The following is a 27055-nucleotide window of genomic DNA, read 5'->3' as shown; positions in this document are numbered from 1 at the left end:
CTTGCTGCCAAAAGATGTATCCTATAACAATGGCTACAGACCGCAATGCCTTCAGTTTCAAATCTGTCACCTTAAGAAATTGGGCAGACGGAGTAAAGACATGAGACACTTCTTTCATAAATGAGGAGCCTTTATTTCATAAATGAGCCTTTATTATACATCTTTTGAATGATGAGGAGGTAAAATACCATTCCGTGAGGGTGAAAGGTATTTGATAGAAAGCTTGAAAGGCACCCCGACTACTTTAAGGATATCTTAGCGTGCCTTTCTCAACATGCTATGGTAACATAACTTGCTTGGCTAGAATATGTTGCCAAGTTAAAAGGGGTTTTCCGGGCAGCACCCACTATCACAGCTGGGATACACCGAAGTCAGAGCGAAAGCCACTGATTTGACCTCTGTAGTGGCTGGCACCTGTAATTGTAGCTGCAGCTCACTGTAAGAAATAGGATCCCAGCCTGCAATTACAAGTGCTGGCCACTACACGGGTTGGGGCACCGGCTTCCGCCCCGCCCCCGATATATCCCAGCTGCGACAGCCGGGGTTGCCTGGAGACTCCACTCCTTTAAGCACACAAAGGCTCTTGTAAAAAGACCATGCCATCTTCACCCAAGTCCTGTATGAAATGGATAATGAACTGCCCCATAGTCTCTGTGGCCACTGCTGGAACGGCTGGTTTTGAGCGCAAGCTATAATGTGGTTGGATAATTGTTCGGTGTAATGCTACATAAACCTCTTCTTCTGTGATTCAACTGCAAGTCTTATGTACATGGAAGGCGTCATCTTATTTGTGACACCTATACTTTAATAACAATTTATCAAATATATTAAATTTTCGAGCAGTTTCACATTGTTTCCATCCACAAGAGCAACAAGTCTGCCATGTGCAAATCTACTCAAACTCCGCATCAGCACCTGAACCATCTATTACCTCTAAACACCACTTAAAAAAAGTATAATTACACTGTTCCTAGATGTGTGTTCTCTTCTCACCCCTCATACACCAAAACAACTTTTAAAACTAAAAAAAACAAAAAAAAAAAACAAGCACGATTATATCACAATTTTAGTAAAATTAAAAAAAACAAGGGTAAAAACAAATAAGGCTTCTCTTTTTGGGGAAATAAAAGCAGATTTACAACCAATCTAGAACTTTAGTCTGTTGTCTGAACATGACGACTGTTCTAGACATGCTCTGTGACTTGTGCAGGGGTCATTTTGGAGGAAAAATGGATTTCTTTCTATGCGGGTTCCCCACCCACCCCCCTTACAAAAAGGTACTAACCCTCAGAACTAACATTAACATGTCATTTCTACCGCACGGTAGGATTGTGGTATACCAAATTTATTAGTGGCAGAAAACATTTAAAAAAAAATATATACAATTGTTTTTTACATTTCTTTCCACCACCATCTTCTGAGCTCCTAGTTTCTTAACTTTTCTGTCAATGGGTTGTGTAATGGCTTTCTTTTTTTTTGTAGGACAACTTGTTTCTATTCACAACATTTTCGGATGCATAAGAAAAAAAAAAAAAAATGTATCACAATCATCTGGGACGGTAACCAAAAACGCAGATTTGGCACTTTTCTGACTGTGTACACCATGCGAAATACATTGTGATAGATCTGACTTTTATGGACATAACATGATATATATTTAAAAATGGGAAAGTTTAAATTTTTTATTGTAATTAAAACTTTATTTAACTTGTGTATTTTGTAGACCAATAGGTGACCTGGCAATCATTTGATTGCCTATACAATATTATTGCAATACAATATACTGTAGTATTTTATTAAGATATACCACAGGCACAACTTAATAGGCAGAAACACATGGTAGACCTGGGCGCCTGGGCTGCCATGACATCTAAATGGCATCTCATGATCTCATTGGAGGCGGTGAGGTCAAATCGGTTGAAAGAGGGAGCTTGTTCCCCCTTTGTCAGGCAATTTAAATGCCACTGTCAGATTTAATAGTGGCATCTAAATGGTTAAACAGCAACAATTAAAATTATCTCCGATCAGGCTGTTGCAGGCGGGTGTCAGCTATGAAAGACAGCCAGCACCCACCGCACATGGAGAGGGCTCGGCTCCTGGGCCCACTCTATACAAACTGCCAGATGGGCATACATATAAGTGCTTAAGCGTTCAAGGGGTTGAGCACAAGGCTGTAACACAGCACTTCATGGAAAACCTTCAAAACCTAAAAATTTTATTTCATATTGGTATATATTTGAGAAGGGAGATAAAGTAATCTCAAAATTACAAAAAAATAAAATCCGCACCATTGCACACTGCGAAAATGCTGCAGATTTTTCACAGAACTGGATACAGAAAAGGTTTAGCATTTTGAAAAGGATTTCAAGAAATCTAATCCACAGCACAAACTGCCCTAATGTGTAGATATTAATTCCATAGCAAATCCACAGACCTCTCTTCAAATGAGGGGGTGAAATTTGTATCAAAATCCACATTAAAATAAAAAAAAGGTACTTTTCCAGACTCAGTAGTAACCAGTGATCAGGATAGAACACCTTTTATCATCCATATGTGATAACCCCAATATAAACTATAATTATTGGGGGAGTGGAACACAAGTGTTCAGTATTGGCAGATGACCTCCTTTGCTAAAATGGAGAAGGAAAGTATGGGGTTGGGTAACAGAGCTGGACTACTTTGAATCATGGTCCAACTTTAACACCTCAGATTTAATCATGTTGATTTTAAATATTACCCTTACCCCCACCTTACTATCCTTTATACAAGCCAATTGTCCCTTCGCCTGGCCAGCAGAGGGCATCCAAAATTTAGGGATTTGTATCCAAAAAGGAAGAGACTTTCAACAGAATGACTTGTATTGTTCTACTCCAAACTGAGAAATACATGCTGTCTCAGTGGGGGTATTGGATCTCTCTGCACACCAACTGGCCCTGTGGGTGTCGGTCCTTTCTCTTCTGCCGGGCGTCACACAAGGATCAACACCAGGAGGGTCTTTCCTAACTCTACTGCCTTTGTTTTGCAAGGTTTTCTACCCTCCCTATCCAATCCCCTCCCCTCAACCCCCTAGCCATTAGATTTGTTACTGACTTTATTACAGTTTGCAAAAACCTTGAATAAAAAAATTGAATTGAAGGAAGATCTGCATGTAACATGCAGAGGTTGACAAGGATCTACAGCAGACAATGTGCGGACATTCTGAAACAATGCCTTCAAACTTTTTTCAGTCTTTTTAAACACTTGGGAAAAAAAAAAGTTAAGTTTTGCCTATATAGAGAATTTTGAAGAAAAAAAAAAAAGCCAGAAGAGGTTTAACAAAAGTCAGGAAAAAGTCAGCAAAAACTTTTAAAGCTATGAGAAATCCAGCCATGTCAACGGCCTGCAACAGTTCCTGATGGGAATGGAGTTGTCTGCTTCCTGCAGAAATCCGCTCAGTGCATGAGCACAAGGACCTGGTTAACAGCTGATCTGCGTAGGTCCCAGGCAGTGGACCCCTACAGATCAGATGTTCATGCAACTGGAAAACCCCTTTAACTTGAAAACACTGTTAGAACATGGATTTTGATCGTTACACACTTGAAACTAAATTATAAATTGAGATTTATTTGTACTCTAAATACACAGAAGTATAAGAGAACACGCTTTATATTAACAGTTCTATATCCCACCCCAATGTGTGAAATCTATGGCATGCGCCCAATGAAGGACAAAAAGTGACCCCAAGGCTTCTGGGGCGGTATACCTTTTTCCACCCAGGTAAAGTACAGCAGACTGTGCTCCCCTATACAGGAAGCCACAAAAAAAAAAAAAAGAAAGAAAAAGTATACCGCGTTGTGTGCCCTTTCATTCACAACTGAATTCAAGTTGGAATGTATGCTGCCATGGACAGGCTCAGGTGCAACGTGCACCAAACCTTAAAGGGATTCGGTCAGTTTCAACATGCTGACCAAACTGCAGACATTATATTATAGAGCAAGAGGAAATAAACTGTCCAGTGGGCGGTCCTATCAGCTGTGTATGACTATACACACAGGGAAGGCTGTCAATCACTGATAGGACCGCCCACTGGACTGTTCAACTCAGAATGTGCAGAGATATATAGTTTAGTTAGGATGAAGGATTCAGAAAAACTTTTGATTAATTTATATTAAATCTGCTCAGCTCCTCCTGCTTTGTAACACGATGCCTGAAGTTTGGGCAGCATGTTGGAGCTGAGAGACCCCTTTAAAAATGCTTATCTTAAATTTGAACTAAATTAAAATTATCTAAAACATTTAAAAATCCAAGTCTTGGAAATTGCAGTCATAAGTTCAATACAGGTAAAGGAACAGACAGAAGCTGCTAAAAAGGTCTCCCACTCCTGGGAAAGCCCCCTGAAAGAGCTGTAGTTTGGGTTTCTCAGAGTTTCTAGTCTGGGGAAAAACAGGCATTAGCTTGTGGTAGCTAACACGGAAACGGACAGTGTGGAGGCGGCAGGCCTAGTGTCTAATAGCGAGGAATGCTGCATGTGTAGTTAGGGCTCAGACAAGCGGGATTTATTTTGAATTGTAAAATGTGCAATTTTTCAGTGAAGAGAAAGTTGATTGTGACCAGATATGAGCTGTAGGTGAAGTCGCAGTTGCCATGTCTGAAGGACTTAAAGGGATTGTCTAAGATTAGAAAATCCTTGTTTTTTCCAGGAAGAGCACCTCAGCCGTCCGTGTCTGACTCAGCTCTGTTCCACTGAGGCGAATGAGCAGAGCTGTAAAAGCCTCATAACAGGGAAAGAAAGCAGCTGCATTCTTCTAATCCTAGACAACTTCTTTAAGACAATTGATTACTACAAATCCAATGTAGTTTTTCAAGCTTTTGCCTTGTATAGGTATTGTGGCAAGCAAAACAGGAAGACATTTAAAACTTAACTGGCACATATTATAAAAATCTCAAAAGTAAGACTGAAAAAGTCAGCTGCTCTGCTTATTCACATGCCTTCTGGTTAAATGTTATATTTGTGTGGAGCAAAAGTCTTGCTTGGTAGGAAAGGTAAAACTGCATCCCTACATTCAAGGGTGAACTGCAGAGCTCACGATCCACGGATACAAGGCAAAGAAATAACATAAAAAACAAGGAGGAGGGAAAAAGAGAAAAAAAAATAAAAATCTAAACTGAATCGATTGATCCAGTCTCGCCAGTTACAAAGATGGAGGTAACCATGCCCTACCGTGCACGAAGCTTTATCAGTACAATTCACGTTTGTGCAGGGGGAAAAAAAAGGCTTCTGTGTGACCTGAGCCAGAAATTAGTGCATTAAAAACAGCTTGAATAAAAGTAGCTGGAAACTACCGACTGCACCAATCTGTATACAAATTTCCTTGCCTACCAAACCATAGTTCCAGAAGGATGCTGCAAAAGGAAAAAAATAATAAAGCAGCTACTAAAGTCATGAGATTCCCAGAACTTTAGCACTGAAGCAAGATCTACATTTTCCAGTATTTTACTGTAATTTTTTCTCAGTGTGCAACTTCACAGACATCAGTTTACCCATCAGTGGATGGAGCAGGAAGGATCCTTGAGCTGTACTGTAACAGTCGTATCATCCTAAGGTAAATCCATTCAAGAAAAATCAACTAGAATCTTGTACATGGTACAATTATTTTTCAGTGTCACTCCAAGAGATCCTAGAAGAGAAACACACACGTGATAACTCAATTTTGCAACCATCATGTAATACCAAGTGAGAAATAATCTGTTCATATATACAAATCAATAAATGCCAGCGAATAAGATAGATGTCCGTCTCTTCAATATCCAAAAGCACTTAAAATGGTGAAAAGGGGGAAAAAAAACAAAACAAAACTCCATTTTGCGAAATGGTCACCGACTTCTCAAGCATCTTGTGTTTAGGAGTTTGCCAACGTCATAACAAAAGTGCAATTCACCTTATCTAAAAAAGGTTCTTAAAAAAAAAACAAAAAACACGCTACTAGAGGGCCTACCTTCTAATTTGCTGTCCATTGCCTGTTGTCACAGTAATGCACCTCTCCAGTAACAGATTTAAAAAAAAACACAAAAAAAAAACCAAAACACAAAACGACAGAAAACAGGAAGTGAGGGGGGGGGGGGGGGTGGTGAAACGACATCGTGCTCATTAATAAGTCTATGAAAAGGTTCTGTGTGCGCAGTATATGAAGATTGCAAAAACAGGGAGACCCCTTCAATTAGTTTGGAGAGTATAGAATATCACAGAGCTTGCAGACTGGAAAACATAGGATAAATGCAAGTGTAAAAATCAGGTGTTAAAAGTGTAAATTCAAGTATGGAGAATAAGACCACAACATGGGCCACACTTTGCAGAAAGATATGAACAGTCATCTTAGATGCCAGATGTTGAAACCAGCGCTTTGAGAGAGCTAAGGTTGAAGAACATATCCAAGCCTTCCTGTAGGAAGCAAAGGATATGAAACAGGGATAGACACATCAGGTGAAAAGCCCTTTCTTCACTCTACTGAAAGAAGCATTTCCAAAACATCATGACAGGTCTGGGATGAGAAAGGTTCCGTCCATGATCATAGTTTGGATGATCTGTATGGAGAAAAATTTCGCCTTAACTGCAGAAGCTTCAACGGCCACAGTATTAAAAAAAAAGTTGCAAAACTCAGCTGTAAGAGAGGTCCCAGTGTTAGAAGATTGTCCCGAGGGTGACAACTAGCAGACAAACCATATTGGTATACCAGGTTCAACAGGAGCCAATCTGGACCGATGTAAATCAATAGGAGGCCTTCAACCTTGATTTTCTTGAGAAGGCATGGAATATACAGGAAAGATGGGAAGATGTGGGAAAATGTGAACTGGTGGCATGGAATGGCCTTGTATGTAGATGCACTGGTCAAGGTATCCTGGACCGAGATACAAACATGGTAGCTTGCAGTCAAGTCTGGGCACCACGGGGTCTACATATGGAAGACTCCCATTTGGAGCAAATTTCTTCAATTATTGCAACACAGGGCTCACTCACCTAGATCAACCCATTTCCTGATGAGAAAGTCGGAAAGGCAATGGTCTACTCCTGGGACGTGAACTGTCAAGTATTTGTATTTCTGCCCAATGGAGGATGGGGTTTGTCTCCAATATGGGCATATAACGGAGTCCTGCCTTGATGGCTGATGTAGGCAACTGCCATTGTGTTATCCATTTGAAACCTGACAGAATGGCCCCTCAGAATGTGCATCTAGTATCGGAGACACAGTCAATGTCCTGGAACTCCAGGCCAACCAACTGAGAGGCAGGTTTCCTGAGTGGACCACACCTTAAACAGTAAGGTTCTGAAAAACTTTTCTAATTTGAGGAGGCTGACACCTCTTGTCAACACCAAATTAACCACTGGAGGAGACTCAGGATCCATATACAGTGCCGAATTGAAATTTGACATCATTCCGAAAGATAGCAGATGTTCTGTTAAATTGAGTAGATTTTACTCGAGTGAAGAGCCCTGGGCTGAGCGGTGTTAAAGGACAATTCGAGAAAAGTGTTGAAAGAGGGAAAAAAATGACTGAGGACAGGATAAGGTGTCCAGGGCAAATTGAAGGTTATCCAAATCGCCAGTCCTCAATGGTGGCATTATGATGTAATTCAAGTATGGGATGACGTTATTCTGTACTTCAAATAAAGTGAAAACAAGTGGGAGCCTTGTAAAACGGGACATCAAAGAAGTGTCAGTTTCACAATAGAGGTGAATGGCCCTGTTGGTTTCCTTTTGGGGATTCCATAATTGTGCTGGCACAGAACCCCCCGTGTTAAATAACGCTATGTGAATGCTCCCTTACTCAGATTTAAAGGAGTTTTCCAGAACTTCACTTCTGATGTTTTACCCTCAGGATCGGTCATCAATAGTTAATCGGCAGGGATCCGCTGCTAAGTAGTTACAAGGCCCACTACAAGTGCAGACAGCTCTGCCAACATTAAAGGCACAGCTCATTAAATTCAATGGGAGCTGTGCCTGCAACAATAGCTCTGTATCTATTAAAGCAGCCCAAGTTGTATGCGTCTGACTCTACACAAACAGTAGCCCAGGTAACTTCAGTGTATCAAGGGTCCCGAGTGGTGTACCCAAACCATCCAACTATTTAGGTCTTAACCTGATAAGTCATCAGTAGAGAAGTCCCAGAAAACCCCTTTAAAAAAGGAAGGCAGTTTTATCTTCTACACTTCAAGACATCAATAAAGTGCACTAATTATGATCTACATAATGCCTAGAAACAGTCTGTTCTTGCCTCGTCAGAGTCATCATGGTAACCATTTCTTCTGCCAGTTTCTCCAATGTTGGTGTCCAAGGGGTCATCACCATGGGTATCCATATGCCGCCTCAAAACAGAATATCTATGCACAAGGAACCTGTGGAAGAAAAAAAACAAAAAAAACACGGACATCAGACTGACTTAAATCTCCCCTTTAAAAGGCCACTATGACAAAAACATTTGGAGGTCTCTTGTGTAGTGCAGCCACTTCTATGCACTGCAGCTGCCTGTCTGATGCGTATCAGGCACAATCTTTTTTTTTTTTTTTTTTTAACTTTTGCCGAAGTGCTTCTTTCAAACCAGGACAAAAATGTCACTACTACTCACTTAACTAGAGGAACTGTAGCATTTTTCATGAAGGGTTTGAGGCCTTCAAAAGGGGTTGTCCAGGAACTCAACAAAACGGATGCCATCTATGAAGTCTGTGTAAAAACATCCTAAGACGGTTAGATGCATCCCTGTACTGGAGGGGGAAGAGAGCAAACCCAACATCACACTGTTCAGTCCTGTTAGGCTAGGTGGTAACGGCAGGAAGAGTATGGCATTAAGCTTCGCCTCCTTCTCCTTCGAGTTGCATTCAACCTGTGCTAGGACGGGATTCCGCAAACTGCACAGACGGCAGCTACATTGTTGAATTCCTGAACAAACTTTTTAAAAGGATGTAGCCCATGTCAGATATCAAGGCCAAACTTCTGGGTTACATATAAGTTCGTTAATAACCTTTATAGGGCACCAACATATTCTGCAGCACTTTACAAATCAGGGGGTCCATGTACAGACAAAATCAGGCATACACAGTAAACAATTAAAAAACAAATTGAACACTAGGAATGTGGACCTTGCTTGCAAAAGCTTAAATTCTGTGGGGAAAAAGTGGTGACACACGAGGTACAGCTGCTTGTTCTGTGCAACGGTCCAGTCATCTTCTATAAATAGGGTAGTCTACATCATGCTATGTGAAGCAGTCACCAGCTGGTATCTGTGCATATACAGATAAGTACATTAGGATGTAAGGAGAACACCAATAAAGTTCAACCAGAGTGTAGACACAGGATAAATAGGGAAGAGTTAGATTAGGGAGATTATATTGTATTCTCTAAAGAGATGGGTTTTTAGGGCATGCTTAAAATTGTGAGTGTTGGAGATTAAACAGATTGTTTATGGTAGCGCCTCCCAGAAAAGCGAAACAGCTCTGGAGAAGTCTTAGAGACGAGAGCGGAAGATTTGAAATACAGAAAAAAAAAATTACGTAGACCAAAGTTCACTAGCAGAATGAAGAGGATGGATAGGGAGGTAGAGACGAGGGAGGAGATACAGGGCAGTGCAGCGCTGTGGAGAGCTTCATGGATGAGAGTGTGAAGTTTAAGTAGTATTCTATAGTGAATGGGCAACCAGTGTAGTGACTGGCACAGGGTGGAGGCATCCTTGTAGTGACTAGGTAAAAAAAAAAAAAACAAACAAAAAAAAAAGCCTGGCTGCTGTATTCAGCATGGATTGAAGAGGGAAAAAGTTTAGTGAGAGGACAGATTAGGAGCAAGGCAAAACAAAACAAAAAAAAAATAAGATAATGAGCACGAATAAAAGTTTTGGCCATTTCTACAGAGAGAGGATGGATTCTGAAGAGGTTTTGGAGGTGCAGGTGACATGAGCATGCAAATGATTGAATACAGGGAGTGAAGTAAAGATCAGAGTCAATCAAGTTTACATCTGTTAGTAAACAGCAAACACACAAGAAGTTCACGTCCTATCTTTATCAGAAATGAAGTCGTTAGAGACGACGGACAATCACTGGCGTTTTGTAGTAGTAGAGGGTTGATGTCTCAGGAACAGGTGTACAACTGAGTGTCAGTGTAGAGATTGTACTGAAAGCCAAATCCGCTGATCGAGACTGAGTAGCTGGGGGAGGGAAGAGAAGCTGAACCTCGAAGAACATCAACAGCAGGGGAAGAGAAGATTTAGAGCCAGGAAATGATACAATGAATAAGCGGTCAGAGAGGTAGGAGGAAAAACCAGGAGAGAGCGGTATCCTGCACGCCAATAGGGGGAGCTGGTGACCTATGATGTCAAATGCTGCAGAGAAATCCAGAAGAATCAACAGTAAGCAGCTACCTTCAGCATTAGCCGTCAGGAGATCAGGTAATTTTTTAAAATAAAAAGGCAGTTTCTGTAGAGCAGTGTACGAAAACCACATCGTAAGTAGTTGAGAAGAGAATTTGCAGAGATAGCGGATTAGACGGCAGTAGACCAAACAGTCCAGGAGTTCGGCGGTAAAGTAGATATTAGAGATATCATCGCCAGTTCTTTAAAATTACCCTCAATTTCAGTTTTATTTTTCATGCACTTACCTCCCCCCACAAACATATTTCTTAATTATCAGGATAGCTGCAGCCACAGCAACCAAGAGCACCACAACCACAGACAGGATCAGCGGAACGGAACTTGCTGCTGGCTTATCCTACAAGAAAAGAACAGGCAAATCGATATTCCTTTGGTCCATTAAGTTTAAATAAATAAATAAATATTATATATATATATATATATATATATATATATATATATATATATATAGTTTTAATGAAAAGCTCCACAATAAAGTGGTCAGGGACCTTTAATGCAGCCATACAGAATGCCAATTTTACAACAATTTGATGATGTACAACAACTGGTCAGCTGTGAAGCGATGGGCTACATGTGCCCAACTGCCCATAGAACTGGACCAGCATGTTCTCAAGCACAATGAAGTTTCTGGTCCTCAGCTGTTAAAAAGTTCTGAACTGCCGTCCCTTGGAGAAAACTTGTCATTTGCTTCATAAATTGGATTTCCATGATCTGCTCAAGAGATGCGTTAAAGCAAAAAAAACAGGCATTACGTAGTTGTGCTGCCTTTTGCAGCTATAACAGCCTCTACTCTTCTGGGAAACCTTTCAACATTTTGGACTGTGGCGGTGGGAATTGTTGCCCGTTCTGCCAACATAACATTTAGGAGATCAGGCACGGATGTTGGACAAGAAGATTTGGCTCACAATCACAATTCATCCAAAAGCTGTTCGGTGGAGTTGAGGTCCGGGCTCTGTGCAAGCCACACCAGTTACTTCACATGGCAAGCAGAGCGTAGCCCACCTTAGTCCATCATACTTACCAGATAGTGAGACATGATTCTCCAGAATTTATTAGTGGTGTCCGCTACACACTCCAGATCAAGTTCTACATTGCTTAGTGATCTTAGGCTTATACACAGCTGATCAATCTTGGAAACCCATTTCATGAAGCTTCTGACTAGAGATGAGCGAACGTACTCATTTTGAGTAATTACTCGATCGAGCATAGCTATTTTCGAGTACCTGGCTACTCGGGTGCAAAGATTCGGGGGGCGCTCTCTCTCTCTCTAACTCTCCCCCCACTCCCCTCTGCAACCCCCGGTCACCCACGGCGCCCCCCGAATCTTTTAACCCGAGTAGAGAAGTACTCGAAAAATCGCGGTGCAAAAAGGGGCGTGGCCGAGTACGTTCGCTCATCTCTACTCCTGACACTTCCATAGGCATTTTAGAACACAAGTGAGGGATGCAACATATCACAAGTCACACGCTTAAGTACTCGGTGGCCCCGAACTGCGAGTTTGAGTGGTCTACCACTTTGTAGATGAAAATGTAATAGCTAGACGCTTCCCATTCACAATAATGCCAAGTTAGCCCTGGCAGATCTAGCATATCAAAGGCCATACATCAATTTGTGCATAGTTAGTGTGAGATACAACACATTGCTGCTTGGATTGACCAGTGGTGTCCGTTCAGAAAAGAGGTTCTGTCTTACACTACCGATGAGCATTACTGCGCAGTGTGCATCCAGTAGTCAGACGTGGTGTGGTTGTCTTTTTTTGTCCAGGACTACAGTGAGTTTTGTTTTGGGTGTGTAAATAGAGCACTACATATCAGTCAGTGACATACACTACCAGTCAGAAGTATTAGAACACCTCAAATGTTTTATTTATTTTTTACACATTAAAGACAGTTCAAGCCCGCAAATAACGTGGAATGGTTTAAAAGGAAAGTTAAAAACATGGAAATATATGAAATTTTAACCTGAAATGCAACAACTGTCTGAATATATGATTTTAACCAAAGTACTAAATGTCAGGGAACACATGAAGAGCAACACAAATTATGGTTTGAATTTGGATGCAAACTATTCCTACAGGTGTCTCAGCTTTTGTAGATTACTTTCAAACCCTCTGATTCTATATAACCAGTGTTGGAACAGACAGCATTACACCCTCTGGGCTCATTCACACGGGACCTATGTGCGCAAAATTCATGCTAGTTTAAACAAAAAAAAAACAAAAACACACTTACAGCTATTAGAACTAGGGATGAGCGAGTATACTCACTAAGGCACTACTCGCTCGAGTAATGTGCCTTAGCCGAGTATCTCCCTGCTCGTCCCTGAAGATTCAGGGGCCGCCGCGGCTGACAGGCGAGTTGCGGCGGGGAGCAGGGGAGAGTGGGGGGGGGGGGGGGGGTGGAGAGAGGGAGAGAGATCTCTCCTCCGTTCCTCCCCGCTCTCCCACGTCGCTCCCCACCCCCGGCTGGCCCCCGAATCTTTAGGGATGAGCAGGGAGATACTCGACTAAGGCGCATTACTCGAGCGAGTAGTGCTTTAGCGAGTATACTCGCTCATCTCTAATTAGAACCAATGGTTTCCTATGGGAATGTTCAGATGAAGGAATTTTAGACACGCAAAAAACATCTGAACATTCCATTAGGAAACCATTGGTTCCAATAGCCATACGTTTCTTTATGCGCATCATTTTTGCGTGCGTAGAGTCCCGTGTGAATAAGCCCTCTAGGCAAGGATTTGGATAGTTTTGCTCTTCAGGATAGAGCACATTGCTTTCCCAGTGGCAAGGAAAAGGCAATTAATCAAGGACAATTATAACTTTAGAAGCGTAGGTCTGTCCTACAAAGAAATTACCAAGAAACCCAAGGAGGCATCTTGTACAGTTTGCTATACCATAAAAAAAGCACTTGTAAACGGACAGGCAGAAGTCTGATAGGAAGACGTTGGTAGACCAAAGGCCATTACAAAAATCACATGACAAGTTTTTGAGAATCAACAGTTTGTGTGATCGCAGTCTCACAGCACAAAGTCTAGAAGCACAGTTCAATGCAGCAAAAAATAACCAAGTTCCTTTCAAACCGTGAAGAAAAGACTTATCTGCAGGTCTGACAGGTAGAGGATCAGTAAGGACTGTGTCACCCAAACGTATTTGCGCGGCATTTTGTGCACAGAATACGCAGTTAATAGAACCCATTCACATAAGCGCACTTTGTTGCCACACAAAATATATATATAAAAAATTGAAGACTCTCCTACACAAGTGGACATGAGGGCCTCAGCAGCCTGGCCCTCAATGAGCAAGAGATTTGTTTTTTTCCTTATGTGACAGTGACCCTTTATTTTTGGGTGCATACAGAATGTACTCAAACCCCTTTCCTGTAGTCAAATGTGTAAGATATATGAAATCTAATCACATCTTTTCATTGTTCTAATTTGTTTTTTGCTCTTCCAGAACAGGAACAATAGTAGAAGTTTATTTTTGAGCATTTCCTAACACTAAATGGTTAATGCAGTTACCTGCGTTTTTTGAGAATTATCAGATAGGTCATTTATACATTTTTTCTTCATGTCCATTTCTTGTCGAACAGGGTTTATTCCACCAGTGCACTTATCTCCAGGGATCTTACGGTACCTGCGGATAACAAGTCAAGTAACAGTTATACAACATCTCTCTCTGCTCCACATACATAAAACTGTGCTCACATCTGCATTAGGGCCTTCAGTCACAATTATGTTTGTCCTTCTGCACCCAAAAAAAAAAACCAAACAAACACGTTTCCATATTTTTCCCCCAAATAATTTTAATGGGTTTTCAAAAAAAAAAAAAAAAAAAACACAACACAAACACACAAGATCAGCAGTTATCACTGAAGGTAGAGAAGCCAGACGTGCAGCATTCAGGAGTCTGCAGAGGCTGCTTTTTTCTAAGCATTTTCACATCCTTTGTGCACACTAAAAGGGAATTTTTAACATTTTCTACCAATCTGTCTCCACTGAGTAAAGTAATGGCGGCAGCAGTTCTGCACGATCACACTAACCCATTTGTTGTGAGCTTCTCCTCCTCTCCATTTATACACAGGTCAAGCTCGTGGCCCCTGAGTTCCGGCTGCTCCATGCACGTCGACTTGTTTTCTTCACGATAATATCCAAAGTCACTAGGATTAAAGAAAAAAGGAAGCTTCCAAACTCCAGCATGCAAAACTACAAACGGGTCATCGTGTGCCTATAGAGGACATTACCACATGTAGTCGTCCAGTGTGCAGTTACAAGTCACAGACTCCCGGCTCACTAGATAGTCCCTGCCATTCTGGCACATGGAGGATTTCTTAAGTCGCCGATACTGTTCTTTATAACCCAAAGCACAACCATCAGACGGCGCTCCTGGGTCTGTGGAGTGTGCCAACCAGGTGAGGTAATCCTTCTCTGCACCTAGTAAAATGCAAGCAAAATAAAAAGTCATCACATATTTAGAAACATACAAACAAGTACCCAACCGAACAAAGATACATTTCTAATTATACACCATTAAAAGTTCATGGAACGATTGAGATTTTGAAGTTGTAATTTATTAAGCATACTTGAAAGCGAATTCTACCTCCCACTGACTACTTTAATTTTGCATTTAGGAAGCAAAGCGGGAACCATTAGGATTTCCGTTCTTAGGAGTGATGAGGGCCCCAGCAGTCAGACCCCCCCACTGATAGTAGAATTAGCCCCCAACTTGTGGATAGGGTATAACTTTCAATCTTGATGTAGCCCCTTGAGCAACATTTTGAATAGTCTTCAAACATTTCCTACCATTTTGCTGCTATGGAGTCCTTAACTCCTCCACTTAGCTAGTTACCCTGTTGCTTCTGACATATAAAAGGATGGACAAAAATATGGAAATACCATACAAGATGCATAGGATTTTAATCATTAGCACTGAGCTGCCCCTTTGACCCTGTTTGGAGGAGAGCTATCCCACCAAATTTGTATTTACTTCACCTCTTGGCCTGCTCTGGATGGTTTGGGGAGCCGGCTGGCAACAGCAGCCGAGTGGCTCAAACCCCTGACCAATGGAACCTTGTTGCCAGGGTAGATGTTCACTTCTGCTCGGCAGCATCTGTGTCACACAACACACGATCTCTACATGTCTTATTGAAAATAGAATTTATAATCCCATGTAACTTAAGGCATGCATTTAATATGGAGTTTCCATATTTTTGGCCACCCTCTGTATGTTCAACAGGGTTTGCTTGCTAACTTAAAGGTATCCACTAACATGTAAAAAAAATTTTCTCCAGATTGCTGGTGGGAACATAACAGATCTACCTGAGGCCACAGAGCTAAGCTCCCACCCCTTGTCCATAGCCAGCAACGGAAGTGGGTGGGACAGAGCAGAGCTCAACTTTGCCCCGTCCTCTCCCACTGCAAACGCTGGAGTGGAGGAGAGAGACAGAGCCGTCAGGGGGAGGGAAAGGAAGGGGGGACTGCTCAAATGGTAGCGTATATCGGCTGGCCGTGAAAACTCCGGCCGATATACGCTAGTGTAAATAAGCCCTAAGCCAGAGAAGATGCCTGCAGCTAAGAAATGCCTTAATACAGATGACTAAATATGGATTCCAACTCCAGCATTGACCGCTAACCCCACTCAAAGGTTATAAAGGCTTTTAAGAGTACTGCCTCTTTGAAAAGTTATATGCTGAGCTACCCTCAGTCTCCACTCCTAGAGATTGTGTCCCTCATGCCAACGCAGCTGCCACCGTTAACTTCCACTGAAATATTAGTCTACTATTAAATCCCTAAAAAGACTAAAGGAGATATTTCTAGCTCCCACTTCTGCCACATCAGCTTTTTGCAATGCCACTTTACAGGACAAACCATCTCCAGATTTGATCTCCACACGGATCACAATTATTCCCAAACTCCATTTCAAACAAACACAGAGGAGGAACAGAAGAACTACAGATAAGAGCTATACAAGTCAAAACCAAAGTGAGTGTGTGGCTGTCCAATTACTGTACTGTGTATTTAGTGTATGACTTGGGATTAGTGACCGAGTCAGGGACTTTGAAAGAAACATAATTTGAAAGAACAAATTTGTATTTAATTACTGTTTATTTGAAATTTTTGTATATATATCTTCATCTAATCTATCTGTACAGTCCCCATCTAGAATGTGCTTCATGACTGACAACGTCGTCCAGCGTACATCTTGTACCATGTATGCAGTCCTTGAACAGCTGGGTACATACTGCTGTACAAGATGTGAGCGTGCTGTGCATTGGTTTCTTATCAAAATTGTAAGTGTCATTGATAACTGACAAACCAGAAGGGCATCAAACATCTCAGATTTGTAAAGAAACCTTTAGGCCTCATGTCCACGGGGAAAATCAGGCCCGCTACGGATTCTCCATGGAGAATCTGCAGTGGATCCCTCCTGCCCCGCGGACATGAGCGCTTAAAATAAGAACTTACCCGCAGCGGACCGGGCAGATCTTCTCTTGTTCACGGCCGGATCTTCTTTTTCGGCCGGCGGATGAACTCGTCTCGCCGGCGGCGCGCATGCGTCGGGCACATCCGCCGAGCCGAAGCAAGAAAGATCCGGCCGCGAGGAAGAGAAGACCTTGCCGGCCCGCTGCGGGTGAGTTAATTCTTTTAAATTCCTATTTTAGGTCTCCCGCGGATCCGGACGGCTTCCATAGGCTTCAATAGAAGCCCGCGGGAGCCGTCCCCGCTGGAGACCCGCACGAAAATGGAGCATGGTCCAGATTTTTTTATGCTCCATTTTTTTTTAAATCCCTTTTATTGACCATCCGCAGGTATTTATCTACCCGCGGGGGGGGTCAATGCATCCCTATGGGGTGCGGATCCGCGTGCGGGAGAAGAGTTAAAATCCGCTGCGGATTTATATTCTTCTTTTGCCCGTGGATATGAGGCCTTATGAATTTACAAGGCTGATGTCATGGGGTTGTTTTTTTTTTTAGAAAAATAGGTAACTTTCAGTCCTTTGCAAGGAGAAAAAAAAATGTGACACCCCGATGCTAGTGGACTATTAGATGGAGTAAAGGGGATGGTGGGACATCTAGGATGGTTCAGATGACTATTAGACAGGAATTAATGGATGTATTTTACACTCACAGCTTTGCTTGAGAAGAGCAGCGAAGTCTATAGTATACGACATCCAAATACGGCGAATGAAACCAGTCCGGTATCCCCATACAGTAACATTTAGTGAGCGAGCGCCCGGCTCAGAAGCCAAACCAGTGAACATCAGAGGATCGTTGGTGAAGTTATACAAGAACCAACACTGGCCTTCATCTGTTGAAAACCTAAACGAATGGAAACAGAGTATAAAGTGGCATAGAGCACACCATAGTACACCCACCAGAACTTGGTGCTTTGAAAAGACGGGCAACTTATGCAATCTACGAACAGCAGACATGCACTTTTTATTTATTTATTTTTAAAGTGTACAGAAAATTAGCAATTCTAAGCATTTTTGCAATAGATTTTATCAGCCTATTCTGTAGATCTTCTTACAAACCCCTCTCCTGCTCTGGCATATAATAGTGTTCACCCGATGCACCTGCCAGCCCTGCCAGCATGTCGAGTCCAGCGGGGAGTGAGCAGCGCTCAAGGAGAAGCCTTCCACAGTGCCGTCGGCATGCAAGAATTGTTAAGCATGGAGGTGGGTGGTTAGGGGAACCTTGATATTAAAAATAAATGCTATATAATAGGAACATTAATGAACCAATATGAAAACAGGGGAGACACATCCGGATGGAGCGCCCTCTACTGGTTTACACCTAGACGAAGAAAGATTTCTCAGCCCTTTTTCAGATACTGAATATCAATAGATGGTTTGTAAGAAACATGTACAGGGTGATAAAGACCTATTGCAAAAATGCTTAGGCTGGGTTCACACAGGGCGGCATTGCCACAGAATTTCTGTGCAGACTTTCTGCCGACACTTTTTATTCCAGGATAAAGCAGCAAAGTGGACAAGATTTTTGTCCACACGCTGTGTCCCATTGTGGCCAAGCTGCGATAAAACTGACATGTCACGTGGAACTCAAAGCTGCGGCATGTCAATTTTATTGCCGTCTCCGTTGCAGCCATCTCTCCTCTCTATGGGGAAGAGATGGCCGCCGCAGAATGCAGGTGGCGAAGCCGCTTCAAAAGCCGCGCTGAAAACAGTCAATTTTTCAGTCTGTTTTATGCCTTTAGATGATCCCCATCACAAAAACTACCTAGAGGGGGACACAGACTCCCCTATCAGTTACCAACAATGAACGTACAGCTCCTGTCACACAGTTATAATACAGCCTCCTGACTATACACTTACGGTCTGTAGGTTAAGTGAATGTAGAATGGAATGAGAATTAAACTGTCCCCCAGCAGGCAGAAATGGTACAGCTAATGCAGCGCTTTACAAGGAGGTGTGGTACATAAACACAGTGCTCCCAGTCTGGGGAAAGACCAGTATTCCCAAGCCTGTGGGAGCCAACACTGATAATGGACACAGTTTCAGGGTGCTAGGCAGTAGCCCCACAGCTGATTAGTGAGGGATGCGAATATTTAGCTAGAACTCATGCTAAAAAGGCACAAATTAAATCTGGTTCGTCTAAGAGAAGAAAAAGCTTGGACACAGATGAATTTCCTTTGTGTTCCAAGCAGCTTATCCAGAAGATTGTGATCCTGCCAGTTAGTTCACCTGGATCTGTCAAGACTCATATAAAGTCTACACTCCAACTCAAAGCCAATAAACCCCTCTTCTCTCACTTGATTGTGTTGACAGGAACATCACTCTGTTGTATCGCCACAATGAGCCCTCCAGAATCCAAGATGGCATAATGGTGAGGACCATCCAACACCCGCGTCCACGAGTAACCGCCGTCATCCGAGAGGTATACGCTGGGACTAGCGATGGACACCGCATCTCCCACGCTGCCTGCAACACCGTAATACACAGCGGATTCAAAGCAGAATACAAGACAATTAAGCTACTCTATCTGGTTATGTAACTGTACTTACCATGAGCAATAACTATTCCTATAGCATTTGGCTCAGACATTGGTGGTAGCGGAACTGCAAGATTCTGTGACATGCTGTACTGCGCGTGTATATGCAAACTACACTGTGGGACAAAAAGGAAAAAAAGGATGCATTTCCATACAGGATATTGCAGGAAAATGTGTCAATAAGAGGGAAGATAGTGCAGTGTAATAAAGTGCAGTGTAATAAAGTGCAGTGTAATAAAGTGCAGTGTAATAAACCGCTGACTCCCACAGAGGACGCAGGTACATAGGGCAAATGAGAGAAGAAAAAAGTGCAAATTTCTAGCATCCATTTAGTAGAAAATATGAACAGCTCCAGCTTTCATGTTTTAGCCAGACATACCGCTCTTCCTCATATCATGCAAGTGACTTATTCTGTGACAGATCTGTAGGTTTACCAAGACGGACACCTCACATGCTGGTCTATGTAAGCTTAGTACCGATGCAAGTGGGACAAGGGTGTTAAGAGGCGCAAGCAGCACCTCCATGCGCCAGACTAAAACCCACACCAGCTATGAGCCATCTGAAGTTTCTGCTATAAATTCACACCAGTTTCTGGGATAAAATGATAGTAAATCTGATGGGCAGCCCTAGCCATGACCCTAACGCCAGGCCCCGCTTACTAAAGGAAGACAGGGCTCAGCATTTGGGGGGGGGGGGGGGGGGGGGGGAAGTGAAATCTAGTGTACAAGTCTTAAAAGGGAACCCGTCAGCATCACTACAGTACCATAAATTAAGTTATGGTGAAGATAGGGGAGGTGACGAGGAGCTGGGCAATGCAATTTTCCTACTCAACTGCTTCCCGGTTCCAGCGGTGTCCAACTCTGTGGACCAGGACAATCTGACTCTTAAAGGGGTTGTCCCGAGAAAGCAAGTGGGGTTATACACTTCTGTATGGCCATATTAATGCACTTTGTAATGTACATTGTGCATTAAATATGAGCCATACAGAAGTTATTCACTTACCTGTTCCGTTGCTAGCGTCCTCGTCTCCATGGTGCCGTCTAATTTCAGCGTCTAATCTCCCGATTAGACACGCTTGCGCAGGAGGGTCTTCTCCCTTCTCTTGGGTCTCGGCACGAGCGGCGTTCTGTCTCCGCGCCCTTCTACGCGTCATCGCGTAGCTCCGCCCTGTCACGTGTGCCGATTCCAGCCAATCAGAAGGCTGGAATCGGCAATGGACCGCACAGAGCCCACGGTGCACCATGCGAGAAGACCCGCGGTGCATCGTGGGTGAAGATCCCAGCGGCCATCTTGGTAAGGTAAGTAAGAAGTCGCCGCAGAGCGGGGATTCGGGTAAGTACTAACCTTTTTTTTTTTTTAACCCATCCCTTGTGTTTGTCTCGCGCCGAACTGAAACGCGCGTATTGAAAAAAAAAAAAAAAAAAAGTCGTTTTGGCGTGGGACAACCCCTTTAAGTCTCGTGTGCGTGCTCTCCTATTACTTAGTTTATGGTGTTGTAGGGATGTGACCGGTCCTTTTAAGAGTACATTTACAAGGGGAAGAAATTCTATATTGAAAGAAGTCAAAAGCTGCACAATTGTTGCGGATTTTGATTTGAAATCAGCTGCATATCCGCAGTAGATTTCAGAAGATACAGGACTCCCCTCATCTCTGAAATCTTCAGCAGTCAGCACACCTTCACCTGATACCCGGCGGCCTGTACCGAGAGCAGCACCACTGGTCAGGTGATATGACAATGCCATCAGCTGACCAGCAGCACTGCTCTCTCTACAGGCCACCGGGTAGCAGGTGAAGGAGTGCGCTAACGGCCAAAGATTTTGGAGGTGAGGGGGGTACTGTAACTTCTGAAATTGACTGAAACTGGGTATGCCACCAATTTCAATTCAAAATCCGCAACAATGGTGTGGATTTTGGCTTTGCTTTTGATGTGGAAATGCTGCAGGATTTCCGCCCTGTGTAAACATGCCCTATATATGCCCCAGTATGTCAGCTGTTGCCGTTTTAGGCATTATTGGATGCTGGAATCACTTTGTTTAGATTAATGAGGGCAATTCCTATTCACAGCTACGGGTACGGTCCCACTGTGTGCCCACCCACGACAGGCAGTTTTGCTGTCAATGTTACCCTCTTACTGCCAAAACCTTCCATCCACTGGAAGCTGCGGATGGGCAAGACTTAGTGCCAGTTACACTGATTACAGTGATAGGTCTGCTGGGTGGATCTGTGCAGGCGTAGGAGAAACTCGCCTTTTATCACTGGCAGCACATGCAGAAAGGACTACAAGTAGTCGTGGATCTTCATAAGCTGCAGGCTAGTTACACCCATCTCGCTTCTCCAGCCAATGATTGACAGCTGTCTACCTATTACTGTGCATATAAAGAGCTGCCAGTCATTGGCTGGAGAGCGGGGTGGGTGTGGCTAGCTGAATATGCAGGACTAGTTCTGGGTCTGGCTGCTACTAAAAGAATACAAGTTTCTCCAAAACTCCTGCACAGATCCACACAGCAGATATATCCCTGTAATCGGTGTGACTGGCACTACCTTACGGAACTAAGTGACATGATAGCTACATCGCGATTTCTTATATTTATGGACACTATAGAGACGGGGGGAGGGGGGCTGTACCACTGGATTGGCGCATTGCTTATATGGTTCCAATATACAAAAAGGGGTCCAAAAGAGAGCTTGGAAGCTACAGGCTGGTAAGTCTCACTTCAATAATTGGCAAAATATTTGAGGGGTTTCTGAGAGATGCCAGATTTTTTACGGCCTGCCTTGCTGACGGCCGCCGGGACTGGGCGGATTGATTAGACAGAGGAGGTGTTGCTGCAATAGCGGTGAAGTGCAGTTTCCCAAGCAGGTGAGCGTCTCTTCATTTTTTTTTCATTCAGCCCAACATACTATGTTACTATGTTACCTGATGGTGCTCTCAGTAGAAGGGCAAGAACATGGTGACAGATTCCTTTAAATTAGGAGTATTCATATGAATGCAAGGATATTCTTTGCATTAAAGCCTATGGGTCCCTAGCAGCTTTATCTAAGTCTGTGTTCCCACTGGCCTCTTTATTACAGAGTTGTGACAGGTCCTCTCAGATCTGTTTTTTTCAAGTAGAACATAACAAATAATGTTGGAATCCATAGACTCAACTATCCGGGTTCCAATTCTCCACCGCCCAGTAAGAACTGCTACCTGAACTATTCTTGCCATCAAAAATACTATAGGATGGGTTTTATTATTAAGACATGGAATATCTTTCTATAGAAAAAAAACCCCTAATTCCATCTCTTAAAGACATTCTTGTTGGACACACACCTTTGCCTTATCTTTGGCTGTTGAATCGCATTCTGCATTTTCAGGCTTATTGATGCGGTTCCATTCACCTCCTTGATCAAATGTGATTACCGAATAGATCGAGTTGTCTGGAAAATTAAGTTGGGACTATTATACACAAACATGGGAAACACTGACACCCAACAGGCCAACAATCAGCCTCTGCTAACCTTCAGAGAGCACACTGGTAATGAAGACCCCACGCAGGGACGTGACATTGGTGAAATCCGTGTCCCCTCCAGTCTTTGTGTACAGATGTCTCTCCAGAGATTTGGAGTAAACGATGCCTCGGTCATCAGACGTGTAAATGGTTCCACATCCGGTGTCTACAGTACGGAAAATAAAGAGACATGTATGTGTAAAAGATTCTATATACACAAAATCTATTTGAGATATTTAATTTACATACATATTTTGGACTTTAACCCCTTCCCTCCCCATAACGTAAGGGTACATCATGGGAGATAGATCGCGACAGGGAAAGGGTTCACAGAGGGAGCGTGCTCCCTAAGTGACTCCAGCAGTCTCTCTCGATAACATCGCGAGATAAGATCGCTGTAATAAGCGATAAGGCATGGCAGGAGAGAAGTCCTGCGATGCCTTATTGCAGCGATCATTAGTGTTTTAGTAAAAGTCCCCAAGAGGGACATAAGTGGTGTAAAAATAAGAGCAAAATAAAGTACAAAAAAAATAAAAAATTAAAAAAAAAAAAGTTAAACCCTTTTTTTTTCATGGTTTCCCATATTAGCATAAAAAAAAAAAAAAAGAAAAAAGACCACATATTTGGTATTGACACGTTCAATAAATTGAACATGCTTTTTATCCTGCATGGCAAAAAGCGTTAAAATATATATATTTTATAAGAAAAGTTTTACAATATAGTCTATGTACCCAAAAATGGTACCAATAAAAACTACAGTTCGCCGCGCAAAAAACAAGCCCTTATATGGCCGCGCCGACGGAAAAATTAAAAAAAAAAAATTATGGCTTTTGAAATAAGAAAAAAAAATAGTTTGGTCCTCAACGCCAAAATAGGTCATGTCCTTAAGGCCTCATGTCCACGGTGTCCTAAGGTTAAGTCATCCTTTAAAGGATTCAAAAGGCGAGATTTGACTGCCTTAGGGTTTATTCACACATCCGTATATCGGCTGGGTTTTCACGGCTGGCCGATATACGGTGTCCCTTTCTGTCCCTTTCCCGCCCCTTGCCACTATTTGCAATAGGATGGGGCGAGCCTTAGCTCCGCCCCCATCCCACCCCTTCCATTGCACACAGTGATGAGGGTCAGAGAGGGGACAAGAGCTCAGTGCACTGCACCAGGCCCAGCCCGCCTCCTCCCCCTGCAGAAAGGGACACCGTATATTGGCCAGGCGTGAAAACCCGGCCGATATACAGACGTGTAAATAAGCCATTAGATGTACTATTGCTTAGAATTAATTTTTTAGTGGCTATATATGCCGTTCTGTATTCCAGCGCCCATACTAAGAAGGTGATGCAATTTATGGCTATATCCCGTTCCCTCGCTATTCACAGCAAGCAGTTCAGGTTTTTCGAATGCATTTACACAGGACGATTATCGGTCAAATTCCCACAGGAATTTTAACTATTCTAAGCGATAATCATGGCATGTAAATGGGCCATTATGCTGGACGCTCCTTTGACACCAAATGATTTAAAATGTACGCCGACAAAGCATTTCTTCTTGGTAGCGTGGCTTGAATACCCCACCTCCAGCAAGCGATTGCTCGGATTGGTTCATCGAGCGCCGCGTCAGCATTCGATTAACCAATGACAGCCATTCATTGATGTCCTTTAATGATTGGCTGTGATTGGTTGATCGAGCGCCGACTCAGATTGGCTGATGCGGCGCTCAATGAAGCAATCCGAGCAATTGCTTGCTGAAGACGGGGTATTCAAGCCCCGCTAATCAGGAAGAAATGCTCAGTCAGCATTCAGGACTACACGAAAGCCTGCAACAGCGCCGCAGCCCAGCACGAGAGACCCAGACAACATCTACTAGGCGAGTGTTTTTTTTTTTTCTTCTTCCCCCCCCTTTTCATGTAGTGTAGCTAGGGCTTATTTTGGGGGGGGGGGGGGGGGAGCTTATATTTCATGCTATTCCACCCACCCCCCACCATCAATATATGCCTTATACATATATTAATGCATAGACCTAATGGGGGTAGTGTATTAGTCTAATGGCAAAAAAAATAAATAAAAATTATGTATGCATGCATGTATACACTCTCGTAAAATCATTGGAAATTCATAGATAAAGAACAAACAATACAAAGCAGATTTTTAAGGGCTGAGGTGGCCCTTTTAATCCGGGATGCCTTTATTGCCAGCCAGTGGTTTAGCATACTGCCTGCCATAGTGTCCTATCATGAGGGTGGCCATTGCCTGCGCTTACAAGGAGAGGCAGCGGTTAACAGGCGATTAACTACTCCCAAGTAAGTAAACAGTGTAGGAGAGCAATCAGCAGGTTCAACTATAATGTGCAGAGATCAGATCCCTGTATTATGTACACAGGGCTTTTATATGACGGCACCTCTAGGAGATCCCGCAAAACTCCTTACTGGGGACTTTAAGTCGCTTCAGATCTCCAGCACAAGTCCCAGTAACTTTCCACGGTTCCCCGGAACTTCTACATAGATCCCTGCAGCAGTTTTAGTTCTCTGGTGACCTGCTGCTCAAATTGCAAAAACACCCACATGCTTAACCCCTTAATGACACGGCCTATTTTGGCCTTAAGGACATGGCCTTATTTCTCAAAGCCAGACATCTGTCACTATGTGGCCATAGGTGTGGGGGAAGTGTTCAAAAGGGGAAATGGTTTTATTTTATGACATATTGTACTTTAGGTTAGTGGCACATTTTAAGCAATGTTTTTTTATTTGTTTGTTAATTAATAATCAAAACTTACTGAGAATCTGGAAAAATTCACAATTTTCAAACTGAGTTTTTCTGCTAGTAAGGGCTTATTCACCCGGGTGAGAATCTCAGGTGAGTTTTATGCTTGTGAGACACACCAATATGAACGCCGTTCTTTTGGCTTATTGACATGAGCAATCTTTTCCCTCACTGTGATGCGGGGAGGATGAAAATCCTAGCATTTTTTCATCTTTGGGCGTTCCTCAGAATGCGACGCCTGCGGTTGTCAATGGGACCTTAAAAGACATTGCGTGGCACTGTGCATGCTGTGCGATGTTAGTTTTCACAATGAAATCAATGAGAAACACTTGCATTCCACCAGCGCACGTTAAACCCATCGCCTCAGATTCGCAAATTTCACAAAAGTGATAAAAGCAGTTTTTGAATGAAAAACGCACGTTGGCAAGCGCAATGTCAGGCAGAGTTTTTCGGCCCAATACCGCGCTTCGGAACGTGCGATGTCCCCGTGGACACAATGCAGTGTTTAAACCATTTTTTCTGGAACACCGCAAGAGTCAAAGAAATAAAACTCAGTTTACTACCCGGATTCTGGAGTTTTTAGAAATGCCCCGCAGGTGGATGTAAACTTCTGAGCCCAGCCATGCACCCAAACAGAAGGGAAGGAGCGCCATTTGGCTTTTGGGAATGCAGATTTTGCTGGGATGTTTTTCAGGTACCATGTTGTGTTTGCAGCTCCTGAGGTACCAGTACATCTCAAACCCCCAAGAAATGAAATCATTCTGGAAACGAAATCCTTCAGGGAATTCAGCGAGGAGTGTAATGGGCGATTTGACTCCACAGGCGATTTGTGATTATTTATTTTTAAAACACTTTACTTGAAAAATTGACATTTTTGCCAGGGCCAATAGGAGGGGAAAAAAACAAACAAAAAAAAAAAAAAAAAAACACCAAAAACACCACACTATGATGTTACCCAATTGCTCCCGAGCACAGAAACACCCCATATGTGGGCATAAACAGCTGTTGAGATACATGGCAGGCTCAAGGACCGGTTTATGGCTTTATGTATAAGGTGTGCAGAGTCCAGCAGGGTAAATCATAATGGCGGTACAACACAATAACAACATTAATATTCCAGGATGTGTAGGATATTGTGAAGCCATCCAATGCGCAGGAGGGTTGTGTGGAGACATTTCATAGGGATAAACGGTGTTCCATCTTGTGCCTCGTTTGTAACAGACTTGGTACCTTCCCTTCTTACCAGTGGATGGAGTTTCACTAGGAACGGGTTGCCCTGGTACAATACATGTGGACTTGCTTCTAGAAGTATTGTGCTACTCTCCTCTCCCCTCTATCCCACCACCACGCTCCCCAAATATTAGGGCCTTGATGATCTCCTCCTGGTATTCCAGAAAGGTGCCCCCTCTGTCCTGCAC

General features: G+C 43.0%; 1 protein-coding gene across 1 annotated transcript in view; it reads right to left on the bottom strand.

Moving 5' to 3' along the window:
• Positions 1 to 3583: 3583 nt before the first annotated feature.
• Positions 3584 to 27055, bottom strand: part of SORT1 (sortilin 1) — a 41778-nt gene continuing 18306 nt past the window's right edge. Inside the window, exons 10-20 of the mRNA XM_066600276.1 lie at positions 22895 to 23050; positions 22707 to 22813; positions 19407 to 19509; positions 19155 to 19323; positions 17511 to 17701; positions 14627 to 14816; positions 14426 to 14542; positions 13905 to 14019; positions 10619 to 10728; positions 8250 to 8370; positions 3584 to 5657 (exon numbers count right to left, since the gene is read on the bottom strand). Coding sequence (XP_066456373.1) covers positions 5643 to 5657; positions 8250 to 8370; positions 10619 to 10728; positions 13905 to 14019; positions 14426 to 14542; positions 14627 to 14816; positions 17511 to 17701; positions 19155 to 19323; positions 19407 to 19509; positions 22707 to 22813; positions 22895 to 23050 — 1394 coding nt within the window. The 3' untranslated portion in view covers positions 3584 to 5642. The remainder of the gene's footprint in view (positions 5658 to 8249; positions 8371 to 10618; positions 10729 to 13904; positions 14020 to 14425; positions 14543 to 14626; positions 14817 to 17510; positions 17702 to 19154; positions 19324 to 19406; positions 19510 to 22706; positions 22814 to 22894; positions 23051 to 27055) is intronic.

Source organism: Eleutherodactylus coqui, chromosome 4, assembly GCF_035609145.1.
Source record: "Eleutherodactylus coqui strain aEleCoq1 chromosome 4, aEleCoq1.hap1, whole genome shotgun sequence".
Classification (NCBI taxonomy): Eukaryota; Metazoa; Chordata; class Amphibia; order Anura; family Eleutherodactylidae; genus Eleutherodactylus; species Eleutherodactylus coqui.
The sequence above is the reverse complement of the archived record's forward strand: the minus strand, read 5'-3'. Positions and strand labels throughout refer to the sequence as shown.